The sequence below is a fragment of the Nicotiana tomentosiformis genome, chromosome 3 (genome assembly GCF_000390325.3).
Source record: "Nicotiana tomentosiformis chromosome 3, ASM39032v3, whole genome shotgun sequence".
NCBI lineage: Eukaryota > Viridiplantae > Streptophyta > Magnoliopsida > Solanales > Solanaceae > Nicotiana > Nicotiana tomentosiformis.
This window is the reverse complement of record NC_090814.1, coordinates 128,784,100-128,803,006: the sequence shown is the minus strand read 5'-3', so window position 1 is coordinate 128,803,006 and position 18,907 is coordinate 128,784,100. Positions and strand designations below refer to the sequence as shown.

Sequence of the window (18,907 nt, the reverse complement as noted above, 5' to 3'; positions counted from 1 at the left end):
GAACAAATAGGTAAATCAATGGAAGTTTATATTGATGACATGCTAGTTAAGTCCCTGCAAGCAGAGGACCATTTGACCCATTTGCAGGAAACATTCGAGATTTTAAGGAAATACAACATGAAGCTCAACCTCGAGAAATGTGCTTTCGGGATAAGTTCGGGCAAGTTCCTTGGCTTTATGGTGTCAAATCGGGGGATCGAGATTAACCCCGATAAAATTAAGGCCATCGAAGACATCACCATTGTGGACAGTGTGATAGCCATACATAGGCTAACGAGATGGATCGCAGCCTTAGGCCGATTCATTTCAAGGTCGTCAGATCGAAGTCACAAATTTTTCTCTCTACTAAAAAAGAAGAACGATTTCGCTTGGACCCCGGAATGCCAACAAGCATTAGAGGAATTAAAACGATATCTATCGAGCCCACCACTACTTCATACTCCAAAAACAGACAAAAAACTTTACTTATACTTGGCAGTTTCAGAAATCTCGGTAAGCGGTGTCCTAGTTCGAGAAGAGCAAGGTACGGAATTTCCTGTTTATTATATAAGTCGAACCTTAGGAGAAGAAGAAACTAGATATCCGCAACTAGAAAAATTGGCACTTGCATTGATAAGCGCCTCTAGAAAGTTAAGACCGTACTTTCAATGTCACCCCATATGCGTATTAACCACTTACCCGCTTCGTAATATTTTGCACAAGCCCGAACTATCAGGCCGATTGGCCAAATGAGCCATCAAACTCAGTGGGTACGATATCTAATATCAACCCTGTACGGCCATCAAGTCTCAAATATTGGCGGACTTCGTGGCTGATTTCACACCGATCCTTGTACCCGAAGTCAAAAAAGAACTCTTATTGAAATCAGGTACGTCATCGGGGATATGGACCCTTGTCATGGATGGGGTTTTGAACGTGAAGGGGTCCGGGCTAGGCATCGTTTTAAAGCCACCCACGGGTAACACTATTAGGCAATCTATCAAAACTACTAGGTTTACTAATAACGAGGCCGAGTATGAGGACATGATTGTAGGTCTCGAGCTGGCTAAAAGCTTGGGAGCAGAAGTCATCGAAGCCAAGTGTGACTCTTTTCTGGTGGTAAATCAAGTAAACAGAACCTTTGAAGTTCGAGAAGATAGAATGCAACGGTAGTTGGACAAACTGCAGGTCACTTTGCACAATTTCAAAGAATGGACTTTACAACATGTTTCTCGAGAGCAAAACAGTAAGGCAGATGCACTTGCAAATTTGGGATCATCGGTCGAGGAAGGCGAGATAAGCTCGAGGACTGTAGTTCAACTCTCGAGATCCGTGATCGAAGAAGGTCATGCCGAGATAAATTCTACGAGTTTAACCTGGTATTAGAGGAATAAATATATTGAATACCGGACCCTAAAAATTTGAGGGCCCTACGAACCAAAGTTGCTCGATTCACATTAACTGCAGATGGAACGCTATATCGAAGGACATTCGATGCACCATTGGCATTATTCTTAGGTCCAGGAGACACCGATTACATTCTACGTGAGGTGCACGAGGGCACTTATGGGAATCACTCCGGTGCCGATTCGTTAGTCCAAAAAATAATCAGGGAAGGGTATTATTGGATCGATATGGGCAAAGATGCAAAGGAGTTTGTTCGCAAATGTGACAAATGTCCAAGGTTTGCACCAATGATACATCAGCCCGGAGAGCAACTTCACTCAGCCCTATCCCCATGGCCATTCATGAAATGGGGAATGGATATCATCGGCCCTCTGCCATCGGCCCCAGGTAAAGCTAAATTCATTTTATTTATGACTGACTATTTCTTTAAATGGGTTGAAGCACAGGCTTTCGTGAAAGTAAGAGAGAAAGAAGTTATAGACTTTATCTGGGATCATATCGTATGTCGATTCGGAATACCCGCCGAAATATTGTGTGACAATGGGAAACAGTTTGTCGGCAACAAAGTGACAAAATTCCTCGAAAACCACAAAATAAAGAGGATATTATCAACACGGTATCACCCCAGTGGGAACGGACAGGCTGAATCAACAAACAAAACTATCATTCAAAACTAAAGAAGAGGCTGAACAACTCTAAGGGGAAATGGACATAGCTCAAAATCTAGTATGGGGGCGACCCCATTCTCCTTAGTATATGGCTTCGAAGCCTTGATTCCAGTCGAAGTCGGGGAACCCAGTGCCAGGTTTCGGTATATAACAGAAGAGTCAAATAACGAGGCTATGAACACTAGCCTCGAATTATCGGATGAAAAACGAGAAGCTGCTCTCGTCCAATTGGCCGCCCAAAAGCAGCGAATCGAAAGATACTATAATCGAAGAACCAAGCTTCGCCATTTTAAACTCGGGGACTTAGTGCTAAGAAAAGTCACTTTAAGTACCCGAAATTCAAATGAAGGAAAACTAGGACCGAACTGGGAAGGACCGTATCAGGTTCTCAAAAACGTCGGAAAAGGATCATACAAGATTGGTATTATAAACGGCAAACAACTATCAAGCAATTGGAATGTGTCGCACCTAAAACGATACTACTGCTAAGGTACGACCCTCCCATATTCGTTTACATTTCAAAACTAACCCCTGCAGGAGTTCGATCAGGAGCTAGGATGGATCCTTCAATACGAAGCCCTAGGTCTGAAAGCACGCGTTGCACTCTTTTTTCCCTTAGACCGGTTTTATCCCAAATGGGTTTTTCGGCAAGGTTTTTAATGAGGCAACCAGTGATCGTGCTAAACTTAGAAACAATTCAACAGTATCCAAGGCCTCTTTACAATCGACATCGAATACTGGGGGGTCATTAGCTCTCAAAAATATCAAGTTCTGATGCAAGAAATTTATTTCATAACAACAGGGTTCCAATAGGAAAAGTTGTAAGAGCCAAATGGTCAAAATGAACCATGCTCATGTAGTTGGCCCGAGCCCTGACGCAAAACATGAACACATGTATAATAACTTGCAAAGAAAGTTCTCTTCATTACCGATATCTTATATCCAAGAAAAATTCCTCTATTTCGAGATTTATTATGCAAACAAGATTGAGTTCGAGCAAGCGCTCACTCGACTATTACGCCTTCGGGCCACATTACTTCGAGTTCGAATCATTCACTCGACTACTAAGCCTACGGGATACTTTTATTTTGAGTTCGAGCAAGCACTCACTCGACCATTATGCCTACGGGCTACATTACTTCGAGTTCGAATCATTCACTCGACTACTAAGCCTACGGGCTACTTTTATTTCGAGTTCGAGCAAGTGCTCACTTGACTATTACGCCTACGGGCCACATTACTTCGAGTTCGAATCATTCACTCGACTACTAAGCCTACGAGCTACTTTTATTTCGAGTTCTAGCAAGCACTCACTCGACCATTACGCCTACGGGCTATATTACTTCGAGTTCGAATCATTCACTCGACTACTAAGTCTATGGGCTACTTTTATTTCGAGTTCGAGCAAGCACTCACTCGACCATTATGCCTACGGGCTACATTACTTCGAGTTAGAATCATTCACTCAACTACTAAGCCTACGGTCTACTTTTATTTCATGTTTGAGCAAGCACTCACTCGACTATTATGCCTACGGGCTACATTACTTCGAGTTCGAATCATTCACTCGACTACTAAGCCTACGAGCTACTTTTATTTCCAGTTCGAGCAAGCACTCACTCGACCATTACGCCTACGGGCTACATTACTTCGAGTTAGAATCATTCACTCGACTACTAAGCCTACAAGCTACTTTTATTTTGAGTTCGAGCAAGCCCTCACTCGACCATTACGCCTACAGGCTACATTACTTCAAGTTCGAATCATTTACTCGACTACTAAGCCTACGGGCTACTTTTATTTCGAGTTCGAGTAAGCACTCACTCGACCATTACATATACATGCTACATTACTTCGAGTTCGAATCATTCACTTGACTACTAAGTCTACGGGTTATTTTTATTTCGAGTTCAAGCAAGCACTCACTCAATCATTACGCCTACGAGCCATATTACTTCGAGTTCGAATCAGTCGCTCAACTAATAAGCCTAAGGGCTACATCACTTCAAATTCAAACAATCACTCAACTCGACTACTAAGCCTATGAGCTACCTTATTTTAAGTTTGAGTAAACGCTCACTCGGTTATAAAGACTACGAAGTCCAAATTCGATCAAAATTGCCTAAATCCTTGTGAAAATATTCATAAGGCATGAATAAAATCTTCACAAGACAGGAAACAAAACAGAAGCAAGTCGGCAGAAGAAATGGATATTTTTATAAATACAAGATTGTGTACATGATTGATTACAATATAGAAACTAAGGGCTAAGCTTCTTGGTTATCCCCGAGAGCGGTCTCTTCTCTATCGGGCTCCCCCCTCCCCCCCGTTCTCGGACCCGCTCTTACTCCCATCATCATCATCATCATCATTATCATCATCGTCATCATCGAAAACCAAGGTTTCAGCATCGGCTTCGAGTTCTTTAGCTCTTTTTATCTCTTCAGCGAGATCGAAACCTTGAGCATGGATCTCCTCGAGGGTCTCCCTCCGAGATCGACGCTTAGCAAGTTCAGCGACCCAATATGCTCGAGTATCGGCGGTCTCTACTACCTCTCTTGCTTGGACCTGGGCAGCTTCAGCGTCAGCCCGATAGACGGCAACGAGTGCATCCACATCAGCCTTTGCCTTTTCGGCGTTGGATTCGGCCTTGGCAAGTTTAGAGGCCAACCGAGCCTCAAGCTCCTCTATTCTTCTTGCTTGAACCGAGCTTTTCTCCTTCATACTGTGAAGTTGGTTTTCGGACGATGATAATTGGGCTCGAGCTGCTTCTTTCTCTGCAGCAAAGCGATCCATACATTCTTTCCACTTCAAAGACTCCGCTTTTATCTCATCGATCTCCTCATGGAGTTTCTCGATCATCTCAATGTTTTGCTGCAGCTGTGAGACAAAAAAATTAGCCATCGTTCCGGTATCGAGCCCATGGGCTTTTAAAAGTATCATTACCTGCTCGGACAGATAGGTCTGATCTTGGTAAGCCTTGGCCAACTCAGCACGGAGGTCATTTATTTCTTCTCACATTTGCCCTAAGAGGATCTTAAGGGAATTCCTCTCCTCCGTAACTTGTTGAAGGTCGGCCTCATATCGACGCAGCTCGGTTCGGGACTGAGAACATGATTCTCGATGAACTGTCGTGACCTGTAAAGAAAGAAGAAACGAAGTTAGAAAAGAAAAGCAAACTTAAAGGTAACACCATATAATTTAAGGCTTACTTGATTCAGAGCATGCTGCACTCCGTGAAAAAGATCTGATACGTCACTTGTACCGGTAGCATCCTCGACACCGATAAACATGTCACGAAAAGGATCCTCTCCATCATGAGGCCTATCTAATTTGAGGGCCCCCAAAGCTTGGGCTTCCCGAATCGCCCCTGCGGAAAAAGTAGGGAAGGTGGGCGAGTCTTCGATTGCTACCACCCCAAGTAAATCACCTGGGGCATTCTCTTCGGTTCTAAAAGATTCGGGAAGAGCCCCTTCAGACATATTCCCCATTTGTTGGCTTCGATGGGAAGCATCTTCGATCTCCAACAACTCGGGGACTCTGCCCGAATCTTTCTCCGATATATCCTCAGTTCGAGGCGGAGCCTTATGAACCACCATCGATCCAGCTGCTTGTGGAAAGTCGGTGGTCTTCTTTGTTCGGGCCGCCATCGCAGACCCATCGTTCTCTTCTTCTTCTTCTTCTTCTTCTTCTTCTTCTTCTTTATCCCTCATACGCAAAACTGATTCTACGGTCAAAGGAATGCTATTCTTGTTTGGCTTACGAGCCGTCCTCTTCTTCGGTTTTTGATCTTCGAGGACGGGGGCTCTTTTCCTCTTATTATCTTTCACCGGCTTTGGGACAGAGGCCGAAGCTTCTTTCTCGATGGATTAGGGCCTCAAAACCGCATCTTTGCCCACACTTACATAGGAAATTTTTTATTAAAATGTGTGAAAAGTATCTTATTTGAACTACCAAAATATATGAGGAAGGTGCTTACCGTGATTTTTGGCCTCCCATCGGCCCTTTGACAAGTCACGCCATGAGCGCTCGGCGTATGAGGAGGTCGAAACCAGATCACGTACCTAATTCTTGAGATCGGGCACTGCGCCGACCATCCAGGTAACCGTTGCATCACAAAAGGGGAATATTGGTGAGAAAGGAAATAAAAGGACAAAATAGCAGGAGATAACAACAGAATTACACTTACGCTTCATGTTCCACTCCTCGGGAAATGGCATCTTTTTCGGTCGGAATCAGGTTCGAAGTCCTTACTCGAACGAACATGCCCATCCAGTCTCGATCCTTATCCTCGTCTATACTCAAGAACAGAGCCTTGGTAGTTCGACGTTGGAGTTTTATTAACCCTCCTCGAAAAAGGCGAGGACGGTATAATCGGACAAGATGATCGAGGGTGAAAGGCATCCCCTCGATTTTACTCACAAAATATCGGATCAGAATAACGATCCACCAAAAGGAAGGAAGTATCTGGTCTAGGGTTATTAGGTATTTACGACAAAAATCTATGATAACAGGGTCGAGGGGACCTAACGTGAAAGGGTAAGTATACACGCTTAAAAAAACCTCACGTGAGTAGTAATATCCTCTTCGGGAGACGACACTACCACTTCTTTTTTCTCCTAGTTACAATTTTTTTTATCCGCTCGATATGCTCCCGGGTTATCGAACAAATATATCTCGATACGGGCTCACATCGGCCAGGAACCGGTGAAACTTTATCGAGTTTGAAATCGGAGGTAAGAACACACGCTGCCGGAATGCATTCCTCAGGTCGTGGATCCACCGGTGTTTTGTCGGCGGCAGATTGGGAAGAAGAAGCTTTTTCTTTTGGGGGGATGGTTTTTGATATCTTCACCATTTTGGATTTAAAGAAGGTGACAAAGATTTGGTGGTTTAGAAGAAGAATTTTGTAAAGAGGAATCACATATTTGCGAATAAACTCAGAGAATACGAAAAAGAACTTGGGAAATTTGGAAGATTGAAGATGTAAAAGTGGTAAATGATAAAAGGAAGGGCTATTTATAGATTAAAGCAATGGCAGTTCAGTATCAGCGGTGGCCGACCACCGTCTGACAAGTATTAAATGCCTTGAAAGACTAAATCGTCGGGACAGCTATGACGTGTGTCATGATCGAGTCCAATGTAAACGTCGGCTTATAATCCTATCAAGCTGTTGAAAAATCATATCGTTTCTCACCACATCCTTCACGAGAAACGAGGGGACTATCTGTATATGGTCGAAATAAATTTTGACCTTCGTACGATCGATCAAGTTGGAAACATAATGGATCGAAGAAAGACTTCGATATGGGTTCCGAAGATGGTACAAACAAGCTTCGGATTTCAGGTATAGGTCAAACACCGAGTTCGAAGTCATCATCGAGCTCGGGTCCGAATCGAACTGAGATGAGATGATTTCGAGCTTAAGGGGCAGAGGCCAACCGGGACCGAGTCCGAATCATCACCTGATCCCGAGTCCATATCGAGCTCCAGGAGCACTACCGACCAACACCGAGGCCGATCGAGTTCGAGCTCACAGACAAGAGTCGTTGCAAACATACTAAGGGAGAGAATCTCGACGGAAATTAAAAAAAAGCTGATTTATCGTGGATTCTCCACTATGTATTTTTAATTATATCTAAAGTAGGATCCTCCCCTATAAAGAGGATGACTACATTTCTATAGAAAGCAATTTTTAGCTTACATTGTAATTCAAGCACCATATTCTCCTATATTGAAGAGTTGTTCTTTTAAGCTTCATAAATTGATTCAACTTGTTTAGTCCTAAAAATCATCTTCTTTACAACCTTGTTTACTTCGCATTCTTTGCAATCCATATTTGATATTTCTATTTATCCTTACGATTTGTATTAAGTTATAGCACATATCCTTAGAACTACGTACAAATTCAACTCTATCCGTTTTTTCGGGTAAACACACATGGAAGACATCTATGTGTAAGATATTAATTATTGGATATGAATATATATATATATATTTATCCATAATTATTTCCCTTGTACAACATTGGCAAGTTCTTTAGTGAAAAATGGTTATATGTTAGTAATTAATTGTATTTGGTCAATTGCTATCATGAAATATCATAATTGTATTTTGTACAAACTTGCTTGAGTCTAAGACGTAGTCATTATTATTGTATTCAATCCTCCATTCTTTTATCAAACATACAAATATCTTAATCACTTGAAAAGTTTAAATTTACTGATACAGTGGTTCCTCAATTATAAGTTAAGAGATTTTTTTCATTTTTTTATTTATTATTAAAAAAATGAAAAAGAAAATCCTAACTTATAGATTAGAGCCTTAGGGGTTGTTTGGTAAAGTGTATAAGAATAATGCTGAATATGGTGTATTAGTAATGCTAGTATTAGTTATGCTTGCATTAGTTATGTTAGCATTAGTTATGCCTACATATTTCTTATCCATTGTTTGGCTTGATATATTAAAGCATTGCACAGTTTCTAAAAGAGTTGTTTGTTTTCAAAAATACCCTCATAACCAGTTCATCACTTTATCTTTTTAAAAGAAACATATTTTTTAGAAATATGTTTTTATATAAAAAAGGTTCAAAAATATTATTTGATTTGTCTTCCTAATTGTAGTATAGAACTTAATATTTATTTATAAAGAAGAAAATATGCTAAGTATTTATTTATTTATTTATTTAATGGGGATATAATTTTATTTTTCACTTTCTTGGATTATTTCAAACTTACATTAATATAATAGCATATTTTAATCAAGCATAAATTTTGAAGGATAAATTTATCTATAACTAAGTTAATGCATGCATTAAAACCCATTGCATTGTTAATATCATGATTTCTTATGCATTAATTATGCATAGGCTAATGCTTGCACAACTAATGCATATGTTCAAAAGTGTATCAAACAAAGTATTACTAATACACAAAGGTAATGCATGCATTATTTTACCCAATGCATCCTACCAAACTACCCGTTATAAGCACTATACTAGTAAATTTGGTTAATGTGGTAAATTAGAAGTTAAAATTAAGCAATTCAAAAAATTCCGCCATAGTAACAAAACAGACTCTTCCCTAGTTTGAGCTATGTCCATGGATTCCCAGAATAATCTTTGCTGTATTTTCCAATTTCTGACGTGAAAACGTTAGACAAATTTGAGAATGAGAGAAATCTCTTCTCGCCGTCTTGCTATATCCACCTTCCGCTTTCTCTCTTCTCTTGCGGCGGCGCGTGTAGACCACCACCACCACCCGCAATTTGTTCATCCCGCACCCACAAAATCTCCTATTCACTTGCGTACAGAGAAAGCCGAAGCTTTGATTTCGTTAATCAAGTCATCTTCTGAAAAGTCCCATTTGCTACAAATCCACGCCCACCTCATTCGCAAAACTCTCTTTCAAGATCCATTTTTTTTCTCAGCTTTCTTATTTCGTGTTGCTCTCCCTCCATTCCATGATTTAACTTATGCTTTTCGGGTATTTTCAAAATCTGAAAAACCCAATGTTTTCATGTACAACATCATGATTAGAGCTTATGCAATGAATAATTCACCCATAAATGGTTTTCAGTTATATCAAGAAATGTTAAGGTCAGGTGTGTCACCGAATTCGCTAACGTCTTCATTCGTTACGAATTGTTGTATAAAGATTGGGTCTTTCTTTGGTGGTATACAGATTCAGGCTCGAATATTGAGAGATGGGCATCATTCTGATGGACGCCTGCTGACCACATTGATGGATTTTTATTCATCTAATGAGAAATACAGCGAAGCTTGCAAAGTGTTCGATGAAATGTCTCATAGAGACACAGTAGCTTGGAACGTGTTGATTTCTTGCTATTTGCGTAACCGACGCACTCGGGATGCTTTGCGCGTATTTGATATGATACGGAGCTCGTCTGAGTGTCAACCAGATGAGGTTACTTGTTTGTTGTTACTTCAGGCTTGTGCAAATTTGAATGCATTGGCCTATGGTGAGGGAGTTCATAGATATTGTGAAGAGCATGGCTTTGACAAGGCAATCAATATTTGCAATGCACTTATAACTATGTACTCTCGGTGTGGTTGCATTGAAAAGGCTTTTGAGGTGTTTAAGGGTATGGCCGAGAAAGATGTGGTGTCTTGGAGCGCAATGATATCGGGGTTGGCAAGCAATGGTTATGGCAGAGATGCAATTGAGGCATTTTCAGAGATGCAAAGATCGGGTGTTTCCCCTGATGACCAGACTTTCACTGGGGTTCTTAATGCTTGCAGTCACTCTGGACTACTTGATGAGGGTAGGATGTTTTTCAATCGTATGAGCGAAGAGTTTGGGATTCCACCAAACATTCATCACTATGGGTGTGTGGTTGATCTAATGGGTCGTGCTGGTCTGGTTGATGAAGCTTACAATGTTATAAATTCGATGAAGGTCAAACCTGATGCAACAATATGGAGGACTCTACTAGGAGCTTGTAGAATTCATCGCCAAGCTGATCTTGGAGAACAAGTCATTGAGCTTTTGATTGAACTTAAAGCACAAGAAGCCGGAGATTATGTACTGCTGTTGAATATTTATTCATCGCTTGGTGATTGGGATAAGGTAATAAACGTGAGAAAAATGATGAAAGACAGGGAAATCCAAACCAGCCCTGCTTGTAGTACCATTGAGTTCAAGGGGGCAATACATGAATTCGTCGCAAATGACTTTTCACATCCAAGAAAGACTGAAATTTATGAGATGTTGGATGAGATCAATCAGCAACTGAGAATAGCTGGATACATTGCTGAGCCAATGTCAGAGTTGCACAATGTGGGTGTGGAAGAGAAGCAGATGGCATTATCTTATCACAGTGAGAAATTGGCTATTGCTTTTGGCGTTCTTTCAACTCCACCCGGCACGTCAATAAGAGTTGCAAAAGACCTCCGAATTTGTGTTGACTGCCATAATTTTGCCAAGATGTTGTCAGCAGTCTATAATCGGGAAGTTGTTATTAGAGATCGTAACCGCTTCCATCATTTCAGAGAAGGACGATGCTCTTGCAACGACTATTGGTAATTGTAAAATGTTTACCCAATAAATTATGGAGCAGAATGAAAGTAGGGCTTATGAAGATTATCTATTGAAGAATGATGAGAATGGTGTTGAGTGTGTTATTGGAGAGAACCAACATGATAATATCAGACTCACATTGATCATGCATCAGGAGAATTCTGGTCGTACAGGAAAGAAAGAATCCCATTGTTACTGAATACAGCTTAAAGCTAGATTCAAATAGACTCACTGGCACAGAGAAGAATCCATGGATTTATGTCAATTAACAGGATGGAGTTGGATTTTACTATTACTAAGTTGAGATCAGTATAGTAGTCTCAGTTAGAGGGTGGAATTGCCCGTGCTTATGGACTGAAGTGAATGAGATCCAAGCCGGGGGGAAATTGTTGAATTTGCCAAAAGGACTGCAATCAAATGAATGATTTTCACTTGAGAAGAAATTATGTAACCAAAATCCCACAAAGGCAACCGCACCGCGCCAAATCTTGTTGGACAATTTCTTTTTCTTTTCCTAAAAGAAAGGATCGGCAGCATACCCACCTTTAGTGGCTGAGAGCATTATTTTAACTCCGCAAAAGTTTTTTTAATAATTTCACAAGTAAAGAAAATCATAGTAGAAGAGTGAAGAAAGTCGAAATCCCTCAATAATTTTTCTGGCATAATTTAGTAAGTCATGAAAATCATAATAGAAGAAGCTGGAAGAGGGTAAGTAATCGTTGATCCCAGACTCCCTGTCAAATATCTGAGTTAAAACATGCTTTAAGGGGTAGGCAGTGAAGGAGGAGTTTCACATAGAATCGAGGCAAAGTGATTTATGATTGAATCTCAAAGGCATTTTTGAATGGTTCTTGATTAAGGGTGAAACCTAAGAGAAGAAAAACGGATCTCTGTTCGGATACTTCACCAAGAAGTTTCGAAGAATAATGAGTGAACTCAAGAATATGCATCCGGAGCTCAAGGGTGGAGAATGTGCATCCATGCCATTCGCTTGAAATTTAGGATCATCCTCATCCCCCATCTCTTCATCTAATGATTGCTTTAGTTGGGGAGATTTGTTTTTGAGGTTTTGAGAGAATGCGAAATTTATTTTGATCAGTATGTCTTTATAACATGATTATTTTGAAGAACTAAACAATTCAATCAATCAAATACTCCTCAATGCCAAACAATTATAGGATTAGTTATTCCACCTTTTATATGGACAATTAATCTCACCATTTTAGTGTAAAACTTATCCTGGGATTAGCTAATACCTATAATCAAACATGAGATAAATACACTCCCAAGTTTTATCCCGGAATTATTATCTTTATAGTTTATACCTTGTACCAAACGACCCCTACAAGTACAAAAGTTAGAAGGTGCTCCGTGATAAAATTTACCGTAAGAAGCCAAAAATTGTGGAAGCAAGTGAATAACGGTTTCAGAATTCTGATTTTTTTTCGCATAAACAAATTTCAGAATAAATTAAAAGAATTCCCGCATTTAAAAATCACAACCAGCTCGATGGCACGCGCAGATTATAGAGAGATTAAAGACTTAGTTTAACAAGAAAGAAAGAACATGACGAGAGTGCCTCAACAACGTCACTTAGAGTTACATACCGCAGAGGAAATAATTCTACAACACTACTTTTTTTTCTCGGTTACAGAGGCACTTTTCAACTCGCCTGCAAAACTGGAATTGATCATACATGAATTCCGCTAAATTTCTTTATTCCTGGTCATCATTTCTTCAGCCTATATTATATTTTAAGCAGCTACAGGTTCCTTCTGGACGAAACGTATACCCTTCTCAATGCTAGCTTTCAGTTCTGGCTTTAAAGCATCCAGAGCTTTCTGTTCATACTCGGTCAAACCTTGAAGGTCAGATGAAATCAAAGCCTCAACCCCGTTCTTTCCTAGTTTAACCCTTGAAGCAAAGAATGGAAGCTCTGTTTGATCAGACTGGACAAAAGCACACTCATAGACATCACTATCTCCATCAAGTGCGCGGAGTGAGGACTCAACAAATCTTGCTGCTGCGTACGCCATGGAAAGTGTAGCAGACCCTGCACCAGCCTTTGCCTCCACAACTTCTGTGCCAGCATTTTGAATCCTCGCAGTTAGCTCCTGTATTTCTTCGTCAGTGAAAGCAGTTGATGGTTTTGTCTTTGATAGCAAAGGCAAAATGGTGATACCGGCATGGCCACCCACAACTGGGACATCTATGTCAATAAGCCTCAAATTTTTCTTCTGAGCGACAAATGTGTTTGCCCTGACTACATCTAGGGTTGTAACGCCAAAAAGTTTTTTAGGATCATAAACACCCTTTCGCTTCAACACCTCTGCTGCAATTGGCACTGTGGAGTTGACTGGATTGCTAATGATGTGGATAAATGCATCGGGGCAATTATCAGCAACAGCCTCAACTAATGTCTTCACAATGTTTGCATTAATGTTGAACAGGTCATCACGTGTCATACCTGGCTTTCTTGGAACACCAGCAGGTATGACCACCACATTTACACCTTTCAAACAGTTGGCCAATTCAGAAGCTCCAGTGAAATCTGAAACCTTGGAGGGAGTGTTGCAGTGACTGAGATCAGCCGCAACTCCTTTCACATTAGCTATATCATAAAGGTTCAGCTCTGAAACTAATGGTGACATCTTGACCAGAAGAGACAGTGGCTGGCCTATACCGCCGCTGGCTCCAAGAACAGCCACTTTGTAAGATGCTTGAGGCTGAACAAAGTACCCATATCCCTTGTTTTCTTTTTGAGCCTTTGGAGTAATAGATTGTTTAAGGACAGCAACACTTTCTTTCCCTAAAAAAGACGATTCTGATTCACAGCTTACAGTTGTGGCAGCCTTCAAACCGCTGAAACTTCTAAGGTTGTTTTTGGAGTTGAATTTCACACCAAAGGCTTTTGATTGAGATACTGAGCTTCCTTTGCAGCCAAGAGATGTGGCTGAGCCAACTGAGAAAGTAGTTGCTGATGTTGCTGCCATTTTGCAACCTGCAAAGCAGAAACGTGATATTAATTTTCTATCGAGAATTTTAGTACATTACATACGACATCTGATGCATCAGAGGAATATTCCCAGTTTGATATATAAAATCATGAGACATTACATGAATTGGAAGACAAATGAATCAGTACTATGTACATGCCACTGAGTGCTTCAATCAGTTTCCATAATAGACAAACTTATCACCTAAAAGGTGCACAGCAAGTTAAATGAAATAGGATTCTCTTCCTTCCAGCAGTCCAGGTTATAACTGTCTCCCTCTAGCTCATCACTTGAGGGATCTTCCTTCTAGTTTCCAAAATAGTGACCACAGCAGTTACTGTTTGTTAGCTGTGTTAACCTTGAGAATCATTTTACCATTGTTCTCCTAATGTCATATTAGTATCATTTCCAAAAGAATACAAGAATTCGACAGATGAAATTCACTTTCCTGTTCTAGATTTAGTACTATAGGGATATGTTAATGCACTATAGAGGATTTTTTTAATAAAGTGCACTATAGAGGATTACGTTAGTAAAAATTGTAAGGAGAAAATTCTTCAATTCTTAATAAAAATGACTAATTGATGTTTCCCCCTCCAAAATGATAGGCGTAGCACGTCACTTGATTGTAAAATGAAACTAAAACAAGTAAACATTTTTTTGCACCGTAGAAAATATAATACAGAAAGTTTGAGCATGTATAGGTAAATGAATGAGCTTGGAGATGCATATTTTCGAATTAAGGGACCGTAGGTCACCATTCAGCTTGTTTAAAATAAGGGTTGATGCGTATAAATAACAGCACAGTTAACAACGTGGTTCGGAAATTATCTTGTCCGAATATTGATTGGATGAACAAGTGTTATCATGCCATATGCTAAATGATCAGATTGCAACATGTGAAACTGGGTTCAAAGATGAATGGGGAGAGTATCTATTTTGAAAAGAATGACTTTGCATAGATACAGCCAAAATCTGAAAATATCCAACACCGGATCTGAAACAGAGGGATCAAGTGAATACACTAGAAAGTAGGCCAAACTGTTCCAAAAACAAGGGGGCAGATTTAACGGGTTGAGTATTGTCTTAAAAAAAAAGACAAGAGTGGGTTGCTCTAGTGATGAGCACCCTCCACTTCCAACTAAGAGATTGTGAGTTCGAGTCACCCCAAGAGCAAGGTGGGGAGTTCTTGAAGGGAGGGAGCCGAGGGTCTATCGGAAACAGCCTCTCTATCCCAGGGTAGGGGTAAGGTCTGCGTACACACTACCCTCCCCAGACCCCACTAGTGGGATTATACTGGATTGTTGTTGCTAGATTTTAAAGCTCACCCCTTTATATCAGAGATTTGTTCAGTTATTCTCACTGGATAACATCCAAAAACTGAAAATCCATGACACAAATTTGAAACATTGTTATCGAAACCGAAAAGCGCAAAAAAGCTCTAAGGTCCATTAAGCAAGGTAAAGCGCTCAACATTCTTTCTGCCTCGCTTCAGGGCTTAAGCGCCCCTTTGACAACAGTGATCTGAAACAAAGTTACGAGCTGAAGAAACTAGAAGGTAGACCAATTGTGTCAAAAACAAGAGGGCTAATATTACTATGGAGATTAGATAGATAAACCCTGATCCACACTGCTATGGTGCTGACAGAAGGTAAAGTTGGATCTCAAAACCCATAAAAATGTTAATAGTAAAACTATAGCACAGTGCTAGAAATAAAAAGGACAGCATCAGCAGCTATAGGAAAACACATATGACCAGCTTCGAATGGACAACACACAATTGCTTGTCAGCTCAACTAATCAGACAAATCAAGCCAATTATTCTGCCGCAGCAGTTGCCACAAGAAACTCTTCCACGAAAAATAACTAGCAAACGAAGCCAAATAGCCACAGTTTCATCCCAAAGGAATTATAGACTCCAGGATGTGGTTCACACCACTAATAAGATCTTAAGACACCAAAAATCAAAGAAACAGTTTCAATTTTAATAAGTCATCCATAATTGGATTAAAAAAGACACGTTAACAGAGAACAGAAAAGGCAGGTGGCAGACATATCTTTGCTACCACGCTGTCGCCACTAAAATAGAGGACTTGGTATCTCATACAAGATTACAAAGGCATCTATACAGGCTCTGCTCTACTCCTCAACAAACCTGGAGTTTGAAGAGGCTATATAGAAATAAATATTGGAGAAATATGGACCCTGATTGCAAAGGATAGGGAAGGCCGAAATAGTATAATGATGCAGGGGTATGCCGGCACAATAAGGCACATAGAAAGGATTTAAAACCAAAATATTTTCCTCCCAAAAGTAAAGATATTATTTCAATGAAGGATTTTATCCACATCTGAATCTCAAATGTGGGAAAATTAGTGAAACTGACTGTTGAATAGTGCAAAAATAGAAAAAATTCGGGATAAAAGAAATAGAAAAGTTACACTCAAAATCTAAGAGTGTATTTCTAGAATATAATACATGCATCAGGCACCTATAACAACTAGATCAAATCCTTCTTTGACTCTCTGTTTCTGTGAGGGATGGCGAATGAATGGTAAGTTGATAACAGTCAATGAGCTAATTAAAATGGATACTGGCCGCACAGACGTATAAAATTCTTTAAATAGAGAGCAGATTAAATGAAATTGTCTATAACATGAATATGGTAGTAGAAAACAGAAAAAAGCACACTATAACTCCTTTAGCTATCAACTCACAAGTTTACATCAAGCATAAACTTCACACATGCACGTTCACATATTTAACCTTTCATCATAGCGGTTGTCAAAATTAAAGAGAAGTAAACCGGAAGTTTCATTTACAAATTGAGCCAAAAATCCTAGTTTCATTTCTAAGTCAGAATCATATCCATAGAAAAAATAATTAAAAAAATCAAGGTTTAGCAGATCTGCAGTTGCAACATACAAAACATAAAATATACTACTATTAATAACGTTGTTTAGCATCAGAGCTACTGCATTGTATTGCATTCCAAAACCCACCAACTGATCCAAACCTAAACTAGGATAAATCAACGAAGGTATTCCAGATAAAAACTCCAGATCCACAAAAAAGAGAGAAAAGAAATTGGAATTCCGCAAAAAGTAACACTACACAAATATCAAAATAGAAGACACAAATCTGAGAGCAGAGATGGAATTACCTTAAGGAAAAATACGGCGGAGCTGGAAAGGGAAATGGAGGGGTCGGAAAGGAGAGAGATATTTGGACTTTCGCCTGAAAGAGATGATTAAAAGGGGTAGGTTTTATTAATGTCATGTAGAGACACGCTAAGTAGGTGTACAATTTGCAACATGTACTTTTCATATGGCTCTCCGTCAAATGGTCCCCCTCGATCAAATCGACTGATAACGCTGGCATCAAAATTCAACGGTGTGCGCTAAACTTAAACGGAATCTCCCTTTGTCGTTATTCTTGATTCCGCTTCCTTTTCGTCCCTCCAATATATATCCCTTTTTTCTTTTTCATTACAAATAGTATCTTTTTAATTATATACTCCTATAACTTTACATAGGAGTAATTAAAACAAATTCATAAAATCTGTAAATAAAAAGTAGAGGTTCGCTTGTAGGAAGAATTAGTCATGGTATAAACTCAACATGGTTTTATACATTGTTTGGTTGACTAATTGGAAAAACTAATCATTCTATAAAATTTAATATAATTTTTTATATTATTTGGTTGCTATTTTGATTTTACTCATAAAAAATAATATTTGTATAAGTTATGTGACAATTTATATATATTATTTTATACGAGATAAAAGATAGAATAAAATAATGCAAGTATAATGTATAAATGAAACCAACTAAACGACGAAAGACAATAACATTCATGTTTTGAATACTTTTATTTTAGAATGATCAAACACTTTTTAATTTAATTCTTTTACGACGCAAAACCTTGGTAAATAGTATAAATAAAAGATCACAACTTACATTTCTTTTCAATATTAGAAGAGACGTTAAAGCACCTTTGCTTGGTAAATAAAGGTGCTGCATTCATCCCTAAGGCATGGCTCTTTCAGTTGCCAAAGAGCCAAACTCCAGACCCATTCCATTTTCATACACATATAACATGATCCATTATTATAACAGAAAATCAAATCAAAAGATAATTTTTTAAAATCTACTATAAAAAATACAGTACAGAAGCACTCATAATGAAAATGACTAATTATTAAATTATTATGATATCGAAAAAATTTCGACTTCATGTTCTTCAAAACTAATCTTTTTAATACAACAATAAATGTTCAATAATATAATTAATACATTACTATCCTTACTTAATTAATTTCTACATAACTAAAAAACTAAATCTTGCGCAACTAACTCTCATATTATTAATTTTTACATAATTAATCCCAACATAACTAATACCTACAAAAGTTGTCTCCCGACCAAACAACCCCATAAAATTTTTATTTTACTCAAAATTGTAACAGGAGTTTATTTCTTCTAAAGATTCCCATAATATTCTTCTAATTATACTATTGTTGCAATGCTTATTTTTCATAATTCAAATTTATATTTACTAATTGAATTTACATTTAATATTTTATATTCTTTGAATTAAATAAGTCAAACTTAAGTGCCTAATTAATAGTGTTAGGCTTTTGATGTTATGAGTCTCACTCATTGGGTCCATAAACCTAACAATGAAATTAAAGCTTGGGTCGGACTGAGCCGGTGACTTGCACAAATAGAAATTTCTTAATGTTATTGTCTAAGATATGATCCCATTCAAACAAATTTTACCAAAAAAAAATTGCGGGTTAGTATTTAGCCGCAAAGTT

At 39.0% G+C, this 18,907-nt stretch overlaps 2 protein-coding genes across 2 annotated transcripts; one reads left to right on the top strand and one right to left on the bottom strand.

Annotated features, from left to right (window-relative positions):
- The first annotated feature begins 9,081 nt into the window (after nucleotides 1-9,081).
- Nucleotides 9,082-12,190, top strand: LOC104107637 (pentatricopeptide repeat-containing protein At3g47530). Its single transcript, XM_009616490.4, has one exon. The coding sequence runs from the start codon at nucleotides 9,224-9,226 to the stop codon at nucleotides 11,096-11,098; it is 1,875 nt and encodes a 624-aa protein (XP_009614785.1). The 5' UTR covers nucleotides 9,082-9,223; the 3' UTR covers nucleotides 11,099-12,190.
- Nucleotides 12,191-12,615: 425 nt separating this feature from the next.
- On the bottom strand, nucleotides 12,616-17,412 carry LOC104107636 (malate dehydrogenase, chloroplastic). Its single transcript, XM_009616488.4, has 2 exons — nucleotides 17,252-17,412; nucleotides 12,616-14,093 (listed from the first exon to the last, which is right to left on the bottom strand). The coding sequence occupies exon 2, from the start codon at nucleotides 14,083-14,085 to the stop codon at nucleotides 12,847-12,849; it is 1,239 nt and encodes a 412-aa protein (XP_009614783.1). The 5' UTR covers nucleotides 14,086-14,093; nucleotides 17,252-17,412; the 3' UTR covers nucleotides 12,616-12,846.
- Nucleotides 17,413-18,907: the final 1,495 nt, after the last annotated feature.